The 14092-nt window shown below is 34.1% G+C and overlaps 1 protein-coding gene and 1 non-coding gene across 2 annotated transcripts in view; one reads left to right on the top strand and one right to left on the bottom strand.

The window, feature by feature from the left end:
* Window positions 1-14092, top strand: part of Smp_197640 (voltage-dependent calcium channel) — a gene marked incomplete at both ends in the record, with an annotated part of 139292 nt that overhangs the window by 44330 nt on the left and 80870 nt on the right. Inside the window, 5 exons of the mRNA XM_018799762.1 lie at window positions 1495-1643; window positions 2613-2755; window positions 5678-5779; window positions 7664-7750; window positions 13416-13565. Coding sequence (XP_018651519.1) covers window positions 1495-1643; window positions 2613-2755; window positions 5678-5779; window positions 7664-7750; window positions 13416-13565 — 631 coding nt within the window. The remainder of the gene's footprint in view (window positions 1-1494; window positions 1644-2612; window positions 2756-5677; window positions 5780-7663; window positions 7751-13415; window positions 13566-14092) is intronic.
* Smp_tRNA_00291_Pseudo_TTG.1.1 lies at window positions 10104-10174 on the bottom strand. The gene has a single exon. It is a non-coding gene (tRNA).

Below are 14092 nucleotides of genomic sequence, written 5' to 3'. Positions count from 1 at the left end.
CTTTTCAAATTCTATTCAATTATTACGTAACCCAAACTATTTGTCTTTTAATTCCATGAATCCTTTATTACCTATAAAATAATCGCACAATTTATTTTATCTGTCACTGAACTCCACTCAAATAATTCACCACCCATCCTTTATGTTTCCTTGATTTTAACACCTACTAACCTCTGACCTGTTCTTGCACATATGTACTTATATACATAAAGTTATCATTGATAACCTTTTGTCATTCCAATCCTTCACATTCGCTTATGTCAGTTGTTCCACACTATTTATTATCTGAATGATAAAATTCTAATATATATTTGGTTGTAATCAGCTGACGAGCAACCATGAAATATAATGAATTCATATTATTCTGTATCAATATTAGTTCTGGCTTTATTTATAATTCAGAGTAGTATCTGAAAGTAGTTCAACACATTTTAAATTCCATTTGTAGTAGACAATTGTTTTTTAGATAAGTCATTTTTTTTTAATTTATAAAGAGTGGTCACTAATGTCATCAGTGAGTTGATATCTCCCAACAGACCTAGTTGAACTACACTAGTTACTGCTTCTCTCTAGAACTCCAGGAAATACCTCATGGAGCTAGTCACCAATGAGAATATGATCATTATCAGAAGGGGTTTGGTGGAGATTTTAGTAATTATGTAGAGTTGAAATCATGAGTCAATTGAAGCTAGACCACTATGGAAAACCTTGGAAGCACTGGACGACCGTTTAGTCCTATTTCGGGACTCCGCAACAGTGCGCATCCACGATCCCGCCTCACGAGATTCAAACCCAGCACCTACCAGTCTTTTATTTATTTTACCGAAATGCTCATTTTAACTACAATAGTTGAGATATAGTTTGTGAGAAATTTTATTTTAATGGCCGGGTGGATTAACATTAATTACATTAACTGATCTAACCTAATACAGGTTAATCGATAAAAAATATAATTGCACTTCCTATTAGATCATATATTATTAAGGGATAGAAAGATAGAAGACCACAATGAACTTGTAGAGGTAACGAAATACTATTGTATGTATGTATGTATGTCTATCGGTTAAGTGCTCTGGAGCGAGACTGGTAGGTCCTGGGTTCGAATCTCGTGAGGCGGGATCGTGGATGAGCACTGCTCAGGATTCCCGAAATAGGACTAAACGGTCGTCCAGTGCTTCCAAGGTTTTCCATAGTGGTCTAGCTTCACTTGACTCATGATCTCAACTATATAAAATTATAACTCTTTGTTTACTTTCGTAACCAACTTAAAAACAATAATTCAAAAGTGACGGAATAGTTCAATGTTTAAATATACTGCATAGTAAGATTATTCTGAGTATACAACAATATAAATCCAAATCTGGAAATTGTTTTAAATTTCTACCGCTTTAGCTAACAGATGAAAATTTTGTTTTCTAATATGACAATTAGTCAAAAGCTTATACATTTCTTTCTGATTTCCTACTCATGTTTATTTAATTGAATATTTTTCAGATATATTACTAAACAAGATCTAGCTATACCAGATTCATATTGTAATCCAGCCAAAAATCCTGATGCTCAGTGTCCTAGTAATATGAAATGTATAAGAATTGCTAGCTCTATACAAGATGATGGCGGTTATGCTGGGTTTGAAAGTTTTTGTAAGTAAATACTTTTTTTGTTTAGTACTAGTTTTTTTTCCACTGGAGTCGCTAAGCTAATAATGGACGTCATTCTGTTGTTTTGAGCAATACGTCGAAAGACGTTTTTCTGTCAAAAGTCTAATAACATTATATAAACGAAGTTTCCGCGTTTTTGGAATTATCGAAGACCATTTGATTTCATTAGGAGAATGGTCTTGTGCAGACGTTGAACATACTAAAAGCAACTTTAAAGTCTTTTTTATGAAATGTAGATGATTCACTTTGGTGACAATTTAATGTTTTTATACTGCTTATCTACAACAGTCATTGATATTAAAATCCAAAAAATTGGAGAGGACACACAAATTGGTGTGATATCTTGTTCAATATAAATACAACACTACGCTTACACTGCAGGGCTAGAATCAATTATTAACATTTCGGTTGAAGAGACGTACGAAGATATCATTTAAATACATGTACTTTCCGTTGAAAGCAGTGAGATTCATAAAGTATTTAGGCAATTTTTTGGTTATGATCAATGCAGTTTACACTATGGATAATAGCTATTCTCCAACAGTAGCTTTCCGTTTATAGGCTACATGGTTTTAAATAAGATCATGAACCGAATAATGTTAGACCACTATTGTAAACCTGGCAGCACTGGAAGGCAGCTTTTTCCTAATATGAGACTCCTCAGCAGTGCACACCCACGACCCGGCACATGGTATTTGAAACTAGGACCTTCGGTCTCGATCTCGAACCCTAATCCTCTAGACCAATGAGCCGGCATCCAATGGTGGTAGCGTCTAACTTTAGTTAATCCACAATGGTTTTTGTTGAGTAACATATGAAACTTGATGTTTGGTTTTTGATTTACTGAAACCTATGTATATGACTTCAAGTATTTCGTCAAACATGTCATCTCAGATACTTAAAACGGCGACACATTTTATGATGATCAATATTTATTTTTTTAATTTTCAGATATTAGTATATTTACGGTATATCAAGCTGCTTCTCAAGAAGGTTGGGTCTTCATTATGTATCGTGCTATGGATTGTCTGGCATCATGGAAAGGAGTTATTTATTTTATGTCCATGATCTTTTTAGTTGCATGGTTAGTTAAGGTTAGTAATGAGAACCCTGCATTATTCTGTTGCATAAAATTCAATAAACCTAAACATTTCTACCAAACTATTTGTTCACTTATACACAAATATTACTGAAGAAAACCTGTCTTTGTTAAATTTGATGGGTAACAAACACAATGAGATTTATATGTTTTATATAATAATTGAGTCACTTGAACTAGTGACCACATTGGAACTTGATGGACAGAATCCGATCAGCATTAAAAATGACTTGACATACATGGCGTTTGTCACTACCTGATAGTTAACTGTTTCTAAACAATTTAGTTTTACAAGTGGGTCTCTTAGAGTGTGAAGCTGAATGATACAGGTTTAAGTCAAAATCTGTAATTAGTTTCATGAAAAGTGAATGCAAACTTCGTTGACGAGCTTTAAATAACATGAAACATTGGTCCAAAGTTCCTGTCAACTACCTTCAGCTACTGAACACTCACAATGTACATTTAGAATAGTAGGTTTTCGGATACCACTTTGTTTAAAGAAAAATTCGTTTACTTACTAAATTTAATTTCAAAACCATTAAACATCAAGGAGCACAAGTTGCAATGACATAGAAACAACTTCTGACTGCCTCTGAATTTTCAACGATTATCTGGCTAGTGTCGATCGAGAATTTCAAGCTATCTTCAAATACTCTATAAATTTACATAAAAATTCAAAATGTAAAAGTTCAACCTATTTTCCATCTCAATTACAAAACTAAATATGTGAATCGACAATTACTTACTTATGCCTGTTTCCCTTCGTCGTGGAGCATAGGCCGTTCACCAGCATTCTCCATCCAACTCTGTCCTGAGCCTTCCTTTCCAGTTATTTCCAGTTAACATTCATCCTTTTCATATCTGTTTCTATTTCCCGGCGTTATGTGTTCTTTGGCCTTCACCATTCCAAGTTAGGGATTGCCTTGTAATGCACATTGGTGATTTCCTTAATGTATGTCCGATCCACTTCCAACGTCTTTTCCTAATTTCCTCTTCAGTTGGAAGCTGGTTTGTCCCCTCCCATAAAACGCTGTTGCTGATAGTAAGTAAGTAAGTAAGTAATAATTTACAACTTCTAGAAGAAACTGGTTTCAAAGCCACCGTAATTCAGAAAGTGTCCGCAGGTCTACTCATCATTTCTCCTTAAGTAACACATTCTATCAAATGAAGTTATTTGATTAATAATGGATTTAAACATTTGAAACCTTTCGGAAACTACATGACTGTCAACATACTGAAAATAATGATGAACAATCATCATTAAGTTTAGTTACAATTAAGGATAAGAATAATGTAAATGGATTTCTTGTCCTTTGATAAACACTGATCAACAATAATTAGCTTGAGTTATCATTCTTTTTAGTGTCCGAATCTTGATAATGAAAGGGAGCAGTAGATTTCATCCCATAGCATCTATTGTATTAAAACTAAGCTCAAGTCACATTAATAGGATTCAAGGTTTTAACATTTTCTTATTTATATTGATCATAATCACTAATCATTATCGTAAACTGTTGATGAAATCACTTTCATTAACAGCATTACGTTTGATGTTAGTTGCTTAAATGTTCCTGCAATACATTTTAGGTATATTTTAACTCATTAGCAAATAGATAACTACAATATCGAATATCTTTATGCTGTCTTGGGAAAATTGAATAGGCATCAATCACCATCAGCCGTGATCAGTGGAGTTCAACCGTGTTGGGTGTGGTAGAATAATGAAAGATAGTTGCGCAATATCATGGATTGGTTGATGCTGAATCTCAGTTCAATGATCTAGAAGTTAGTCGCTCGCCCAAAATTGAGTATCTTGGGCTCGAATCCCACATGAAGGATCGTTGATACGCCCCGCTTAGGAGTTTCACACTAAGACGAAACGGCCATCCAGTACTCTCAGCTTTTCAATGGTGGTTTAACATTGATCCGTTTATGGTCTTAATGAAACGTACATTGTGCTTAATTTTATTAACTACAAATATTTACAGATGTGAATGACCAGTGGGAAAAGACAAACAGAGACCCAGCTTTCTGAATATTATCACACTACTTTGTTTTGTAAATCCTTATATATTAATATTCTCTATTTTAATTTCACTGTAAACTTTGCCCTATTCGAGTACTGCTTTTATTTATTTTAAATCAATTATTTTTTAGTCCATTATCTGGTTCTAACTTACCGGTCATAAGTCATATATTTAGGAATATTATTATCCAGTCTGTATATTTAGTAAATCAAATAGAAGTACTATCTTATTACATTCCGTTATAACTATTGTAGTTATAATTTTCCTCTTTTAGTTGAACCTTGATCAAAAGACTTCAATCTAGTGGTTTAGACACTATAGTTTTGATTGTAGGTTTAACAAATTCGAAAGTCGCTTCAACTTTAGAAATTTGAAGGGCCAGGCAGAATGACTAAGCCTTACATAAATACTGGTTTTCATAGCTGAGTAATCGTGCATGTAAGTGATTTTCAAATTATATAACCAGTAGACAAACCAATATAGGCTGCTTAAATGAAAGTAGAGAACAGTGGCTGTGAAAATATATATTCCAAAAAATAACTGATTTGAATTTATAAGCAAAGATGGATGGTGGCTAGCAGTCGAATCCAGGACGCATGTTTCGTCCTATTCGAGACTCGTCAGCTAGACGTACCTGCATCTCAGAGTTGATGTTCACTCTGGGACTCAAACCAAGTACTGTTCACTTCAAACGCCATCGCGTTAGTTTCAAATAGGACTGTGAAAATATATATTCCAAAACATAACTGATTTGAACTTATTTCATCATTTAATAAGTCGGCAATAGTAGGTTTAATATGTTGTAATATAGCTTAAAGGGTTAGTATAAAAGTGTACAAAGATACATTTAAATATCATTTTATTTCTTTTCTGGTTTTTAATATTATCAGAATGTATTTATTGCTGTGTTAATTGAAACATTCGCTGAGATTAGAGTACAATTTCAACAAATGTGGACACCAAGACATACTGCGGATGCAGATTCTTCAAAGGTAGATCTATCTTCGTTTCTATAATATTTAAATCATAAATGATTAATTTATTTTTTTAACTGAACATTTCTTTTTAACAGTGTATATATATTATTTTCAAAATCGGACCTAAGGCCTCCTTGCGATGCCGCTGGATAGTAGAAGCATAGTTGCTATCGCTTAAGGTTATATGTGTGTCATGAAGTACTGAAGCAGTAGCCATCACATCTATGCGGTGGGTTCGTAAACCTTAAAAATACGGAATCCATTCCAGAATGGTCTACAGACCTCCCCAGAAAAGACTTTATCAACCAATCTGACTAGTATACCACACCACTCATATATTATTTTCAGAAAAAAAAGACAGAACCTGTAACTAACCAATCTTTTAAAATATAGAAATGAACACAATAAAATCCTGTAATTTACTTTTAATGTACAGGTGTTATCAATTAGGAAAACAAAACAAAAAAAATTGTTTTGATCTTCAATACAAATTACTACAATTAATTTTATACATTCATTTTGTGTATTTCAGTAATTATAATTAATGATCACATCATTCATAATTGTTTATCTGTTAATACTGTTAATACACTAAAAATACAAACTAAGTTTACATTTACTTCACTTGCGGTTAAAGGATGTTTTAACTAAACATTTTCTGGAAGCACTTGATGGCCGTCTCGTCCTATTGTGGGACTCTTCAGCATTGCGCATTCACAACCCCACCTCGTGGGACTCAAACCCACGACCTATCAGTATCGCGCGCGAACGCTTAACCACTAGACCACTGAGACGGTATCCAACGGTTTTAATATCTAACTTCAAGAAATCCATGAAATTGAGCGATACATCCACTATTGTCTTCAGTGATTTACTATCTTACAACAGACCCGGCGCACTGCTGAGGAGTCCCACAATAGGATGAAACGGCCGTCCAGTGCTTACAGGTCTTCCATGGTTGTCTAGCTTCAATTGACTCATGATCTTAACTAATAAATTTACTATAATATCTATAGCAGCTCACATACAATTGAGTTTGTTGGATGGCTGTCTCTTCCTAGTATGGGACTTCTCAACTGTACGCATTCACTAAAAGATTAACCAGTGCTTCCAGGTGTTCAGTGGTGGTCTAGCTTAGATCGAACAATATTAAAAAGTTTAAGGATAATATCGACCACCACATATCCACAAAACCCCCTTCTGATATTAATAAACACATTCTCTTAATCTATGAATTGATTAAAAGTGAAATATTCTGAAACTTTTAAAGGTTAAATTTTAAATTGAAATCAGTTTTTGTTTTTCTACAAAAAAACGTAGCAACTTAGCAATTCATAGTTTCCACTTTCTTAAGTGTTTTCCATCATTTAAATAGAATTTTAATGTCCATTTACTGTTTATTTCCATTTTATTCTCAATTAACTTTTTAAAAATAAAAACAAAACTGTACAGAAATGGTGACGAAAACTATTCATTGACAGATATTTATGTAAATTTAACTTCCTAGGAACTTGATAAATTTCATAGCTAAGTGAAAATATAATACAGTACAATACATAAAATAGTACAGTCAGGCACTTTAACCGGGTTGGTGGACACGGAAAGTCCACCTAGAGGAGTTGGAAAACCCTGATTCCAAACTAATGATGCACATGGGCTCCAGTATCCTGAGGGAACAAATGGAGTATGAATCAATTGTTGGTTACCGACTACCATAGGACTGCATCTCCTTACGATGCTCCACTGCCTTGTGGATCAGACCTTTGAGTCAAAAGCTCCGTGTGTGTCCCCCTAAGAAAACCACCTGCTTCGGTTTGGGCACATGGACAGTATCACGGCCCTCACACAAATCAAATGAGATTTGTTATCTTACCTCTAATTTCTCTCTTCTCTATTTAGATATTTCAGTTTGATGGTTTAACGTGGAAATTGGTTCCTGTACACGAAAGTAATCCACGTGGTTTAGCACCAAAATTTTTCCAAGAAGTAAGTATTAATTAAATTGTAGTAAAATTCAATTAAAAGTGCTTATTCCCTCTCTCGAGGCTTTTTCAATATTCAATTTGAGTAAATAGTTTTGTCAAAAGGTTACTGGTTTAAAATTATTGTGATTATGCACAAGTAGTGCTTCTAGTTTACAAATAAGTACCCTGTTTAGTATTATATTCGTTCAATACAATTCATTTACGATTGTACATGTTTATATGATCAGCTTTAAGCTACATATTTTACGTTTGAGATTGTAATACTGCTTCACTGCTGAAACCAAAGTAGATGGAGTGGCTTTTAAACCTGTGATCTTATTTAAGGTTCAACCAGTTCACTCGGACACAAGTATATTAGAACCTGCCACATATATACGAGTCCAAGTGATTTGAGTCCTAGAGTGAACATCAAGCCTGGGAGACAGGAGCATTCCGCTGACGAGTCCCAAATGGGAAGAAACGCGAATCCTGGATTCCACTGCTAGCCATTATCCATCTTTGCTTAAAAACGTTTATAACTTAATGGAAATATAAAGGCAGTCCTCAGCGGATGCCAATATTCCAAGAAAAGGATTATTCAACTCTGGTCCTAAACAAGGATTTGGAGATTCAAACAGATAATGCGAACAAAGTGTATACATCTGTTTAGGTTACCACACCAAATCATTACATCTAGATAAAATTATCAATGTAAATGTTAAAGAAGTAGCAGTAGTAACTGTTTTAGGGGTATTAGAATAATCAGACATAGACGATATGACTGGAGAGGACAAAAGAATTTTTTTCGAATCAAAGAGCATAACATAATATGAAACTTGAAATCTAAAGAGAAGACAGAATACATCTACGCCATTGTAACTGCCTGTAAGCCAAGTGTTTTACTCAGTATGTCACCGTCTCATCAATATATATTCACGACATAACCAATGGTCGAACCCAAGACTTCTACATTTCTCAGCGAATTGAATCAGAATTTAATGGTTTCACTTCGAATTTCGGTCAATCCCTGATATTACTTAACCATCCTCCAGTGTGATTGGTGGTTAATTTTCACATTCTTAAACTAGTTAAAAATCATTTGATCACGGGAGTTACAATTTGATCCTAGTTACTGGTAAGCATATAAAGTTATGTTTGAAACTCTGCGTAGCAACTTAGTAATCTAAAGGTTAGGCACTCACAATGACGTCTGAAGTTCCTCGGTTAGACCTCTAGTGAGATCGTGGATGAGTACTCCTGAAAAAGTCCCTTAACATGACGTGACGTTTATCCAGTAGTTCCTGGTTTCCATTGGTTGTCTAATTATAGTCAGTTGCTTAAGTGAGACTTTAAAAATATTAACTAGGAAATTTATTCACCTCCAGATGTTGCAACGATATTTAAGACAATATTCAATATTGACAACTTTTGAAATTGTATATGTAAGAATGTCGTCCTCCAGTTCTTTAGATTATTGCCAGGTTATTAACTCAAAAACAACTAATGTTTACTTAGTCTGACACTTGCTTTTGAAAAACACATCATACAAAAGACTAAATTTCCTCACCTTCAATATTTATCATTTTCAAGTTATACTTATTCATCTAGTTTCTTGTCCCACCGTATGCAGAAGATATAGCAATAGATCAATGAAATTATGTAACACTATGCCCAAAACGAATGTTTGTTGCACGAATCAAGCTAACACCAGTTCAAAATCGATATGACTGAAACATGCTTTTATCCCTGTGACTCTCGTACTGTATAATAACCCCCAATAGAACGGACTCTGTTCATTCCGACTTGGCATAATGTATATTTCCGCTTTTTATATGATGGATCATTTTAAAATATGTTGTTTACCTAAAATCAATAATGGAAAAATGGAAAAATATCCGTTATAACAATAACCACATACACCTTAGTGACTAACTTAGGTAAAAAGCTCCCATGGTTTTAGTGGTAAACTCTGTCCTATATAATCCAATCCTATCGAGCGCCAAGACGACATCATAAGTGATAATGTAAAACGGTTGCGCAATAATACAAACTGACTGAAGTTATAAATATGAATAAGTGGATGCCAACTGTATGGTTTAAGTATGACCCTCTTGTTGTTACGAGGCATTATAATTTTGAGCACTGCTCGTGTGAGTGACTGCATACTGTTGAGGATATCAGTACTAGGGAGAAACCGACATTTAATGTATCTTAATTCTCAGTGTTTGTTTAATAATGATCAGTCAGTAACGTAAACTAAATACTAAGCTAATGTAAGCAAAGATGGATAGTGGCTAGCAGTGGAATCCAGTTTGACGCGCGTTTCGTCCTATTCGGGACTCATCAGCTGGATGTACCTGCATCTCAGAGTTGATGTTCACTCTGGGACTTGAACCCAGTACCGTTCGCTTCAAACGCCATCGCGTTATCCACTCGGCCACTAAGCTATTTCCATAAATTTCCTATGATAATTATCACTTACTAGTTACATATTGTATTTTGTATCCATTTACGTAAAACAAATCTTATCTAAAAAAAAACAAATAAAACAATCACCTTTTGTTTCCCACATTATTTTTTTATGAATCCTTGTAACATACATTCCATTGAAAATCTCTTCTTTTCCAATGATATTCTAATACAAAAGTACAGAGTGTTTTACTGCTAAAGTAATATTTATTATTGCATGAACTATTCACACTATCCATTTCATACAGATTACTGATTTCTCCTTTCCTACTAACTCTCCCAGCAACTACATTACCTGTCTTACATTTTCAAACTACTGTCTATACAGATTTCCTCACTGTAAAAAAACCCAAAGTATTATGAATAAATACCAATCGTCCTGTCTTCAAATAAGACAGAAATAAATATATATATGATTTACCTACCTAAGTATTTTGTCGTGTTAGAACATTTGGTATAGTGTAGAGTGGAAACAAAAAACAACAACAACAACAAATGTAATGTGTATCTATGTGTGTGTATGTATGTATCTATGTATATTGTCCAAATGGTTAGATTAGACAAATGTTGACGGTGATCAATAAAAAATGTCTGTAATGTAAGAATTCTTCTTGTTAAGAAAAAAAACCCCATCTCATAACTACTATACATGTCAAATAAATATAAAGAAAAAACCACTTGAAAATTGATTTCGTACAGATTGATTCCTTCCCATTTGGATGTTGATATGAATATTAAAAAAATTTATTTGACGAGACTATAATTTATGGACGAGCCAATCAGGAGAGTCTGAGGGATTTCAAGGTCACGGTGGTGATTTCAGTACATAGTACTCATATACGATCGGTTCACAGAGGATTTCAGAAAAGACTTGACAATTAAGTGGCTACAATAAATGAGATCACTAAGAAGTTCCTTTATTTGAAATTGCAGTGATCAAATGACTTGTTGACCTTGTGCAGACTACCGTGATGTCCTTCGATTAAACGTATTTTGAAGGAAGACTTTTTCTAGAATAGGAACCTTGATTCCTTCCCATTTGGATGTTGATAGGAATATTAAAAAATTTATTTGGCGAGACTATAACTTATGGACGAGCCAATCAGAAGAGTCTGAGGGATTTCAAGTTCACGGCGGCAATTTCAGTACCTGGTGCTCATGTATGATCGGTTCACAGAGGATTTCAGAAAAGACTTGACAATTAAGTGGCTACAATAAATGAGATCACTAAGAAGTTCCTTTATTTGAAATTGCAGTGATCAAATGACTTGTAGACCTTGTGCAGACTACCGTGATGTCCTTCGATTTAACATATTTTGAAAGAAGACTTTTGCTAGAATAAGAACCTTTTTTGACCGATCCAGATTGAGACTAAGGCAAATTATAATATTTGCAGCGAACTGTATAATAAAGGCACCGGTAAACTTATATGCAATAATAGCAGATGTCACTGAAACTTCGGCTGTTCAGTGGTATGATAAATTTACACTACAGGAGTACACAAACAATATTGAAGCTATATGGTGGAGGCAGAGAGGGTTTATTGTAATCTTATCATGGCTTCAGAGACTGAGTATTATGGAGCCATACGGATGAGTTCCTCTACTTTATGCAATACGACTTTAGAATCTTTGAACCTCTTTCTAAGCATGACAAGTTTTTGGATCATATAAAAGAAGTGTATCTACTTTAGTTCTTTGGTTTTGTATAATATATTTTTACTCTATGCTTAATGTTTACCGATTGGCTAATATTCCTCAAGGTCACTTAAGATTCATTCAAAGGTCGTCCATAAATTATAGTTTTAGATTTATTTCTGATTTAAAATTGTAATACCTTGAGTATACTATAGACAATTAAATCGTACAGCCTTGTTGTATCAACTTGTATCCAGGTACAATTTTCATCCGCCGTACTAAGGGTAGGAATTTCACATTGCATTTTGCAGTTCAATTCTGCATGGCTTCTAAGCACTTCAAATGTTAGAAACATGCGTAGAGTGCAAACAATTTCGATAATAGAAAATTTAAAGGTATTCCTCACGTGTGTTCGAACTACAGATTGATAAATAAGAAAAACTAACATAAAGATGTGATAAACGAGAACTCAGGTAGAGAAAACTAATTTATCGTTTGATCAAAAATTACAGAGTGCTTCCATAAAGTATGATAACCATGCATTAAATACGTTATGTGCACAACTTCCTTCATTCGTCCTTTACAAGATTCACGATTCAATTAATTCTGCTGTTACTATAATTGCTTTCTGTTTCCCTTTGTTTTCTCTTCAATTCAATCTTCTCAATCTTCTGCTGGTATGCATTCTACTTCCGGATCGCATTACATACTACTTATATCTTCTGACATAAGTAACATACAGCACAAAGACAGTTGGTCGATGATAATATGAACCTTCATTGGTTGAAGTAACTGGGCCTAAGTAACCCTTAAAACCAACACACAACGCTGACAAGAATATAATTAGGTTGAAGGATAACTAATGATGGCATTGAATCATAAAGTTATCATACCTTCTTCTTATCAGAGTCGGGGCATTAGAACTGTCATGTTGAAATCTAGAGGATAATCGTGATAGATGGTTAAAGACTGTAGACGATGAACCATGGAATTTGTTACAGTAATCTCAATAAATTCACTGACAAGGTTAAATGACTGTGGGCATTTCAGTGTACTAACTTCAGCCAACAAACCACTTAAAGCAAAGAGGTCTCGGACAGCTATTTTGTCATTGTATTTATTATTTAGTGAAATCCTTAATCGATCTAATTTTGATCGTGTGCTCAGTGGAAACTAGCTTCAAGAGGAAATTTGTGGATTTCTATTGAGAAGCCGTGACCAGGGGAGTTCAACCATTTTGGTTGTGAGGCAGTTATCCATAGAAGTCAACGGAAAATGGTCACAAAATATAGTAGATTTCTCAAAGTTAGAAACTAACACCGCTGGTAACCTGGTCAGTGGTCCTGAGGTTAAGCGTTCGCGTAAGACTGAAGGTTCTGGATTCGTGAACACTCACTGCCGACGAGTCGCATACTAGAATGAAACGGCCATCCAGTGCTTTTAGGTTTTTATTAGTTGTTTAACTGAGATCGGTTCAGGGCTTCAATGATTACACTGTACTATAAAATTGTAAGTATTTTACTTTTTTCCTTATCTTTGATTTGATGAAAAAGGACTATCTATATTTTGCATATTTAACAGACGATACTCAGGTCTACTGGATTCAATGTAGTTATCATGGTCTTAGTGTTGGCTAATGCAATCACAGCAGCTGCATTACATTTTAATCATCAAAGTTTACGAGATAATGATCATATGAAGGTTCAATTAGACGGTTTCTATTATGCTGAGGTATTACACCATTTTTTCAAATGAACTAACTGTCATAATTTTTTTGTTAATTAGTTAAATTGATTGTTTTATTTTTGTGTATCATTTTTATGTGTTGGACTATAGACAACCATAGTTAGTGGCTTTAAAATAGACAACAGATGACCAACATTCTAGTTACGATATACAATCGTTTCCGTTGTACAAATCCATTAGACAAACTTAAAACTTTCTGTTTTCTTAAAAATGTAAGCTGATACTATGATAATCTGAGTTATATACCATTGATTAATAGTCCAATAGTTCAACAGTAGTACTGGTTTTCGAGTTTTACTGGGAACATTAACTCTGGAATATAAGCTCATTCATTATATGAGTAACTCGACTATCATCTATCAGACTGTAAAGTTTTGTTTGTTTCATGTTTGAATTACACAAGAAGTATCAATTCTTTAGAGATTGTAGGTGTACTTAAAAGTCCCTACAAGTATGAAAGTTAGGTCGTGTTTCTTATTGGTAATCACCAACTGCCTAACATTAGGTCTCTA

Source organism: Schistosoma mansoni, chromosome 3 (genome assembly GCF_000237925.1).
Source record: "Schistosoma mansoni strain Puerto Rico chromosome 3, complete genome".
Lineage (NCBI taxonomy): Eukaryota > Metazoa > Platyhelminthes > Trematoda > Strigeidida > Schistosomatidae > Schistosoma > Schistosoma mansoni.
Note: the sequence above shows the minus strand (reverse complement) of the source record. Positions and strands in the feature narration are given on the sequence as shown.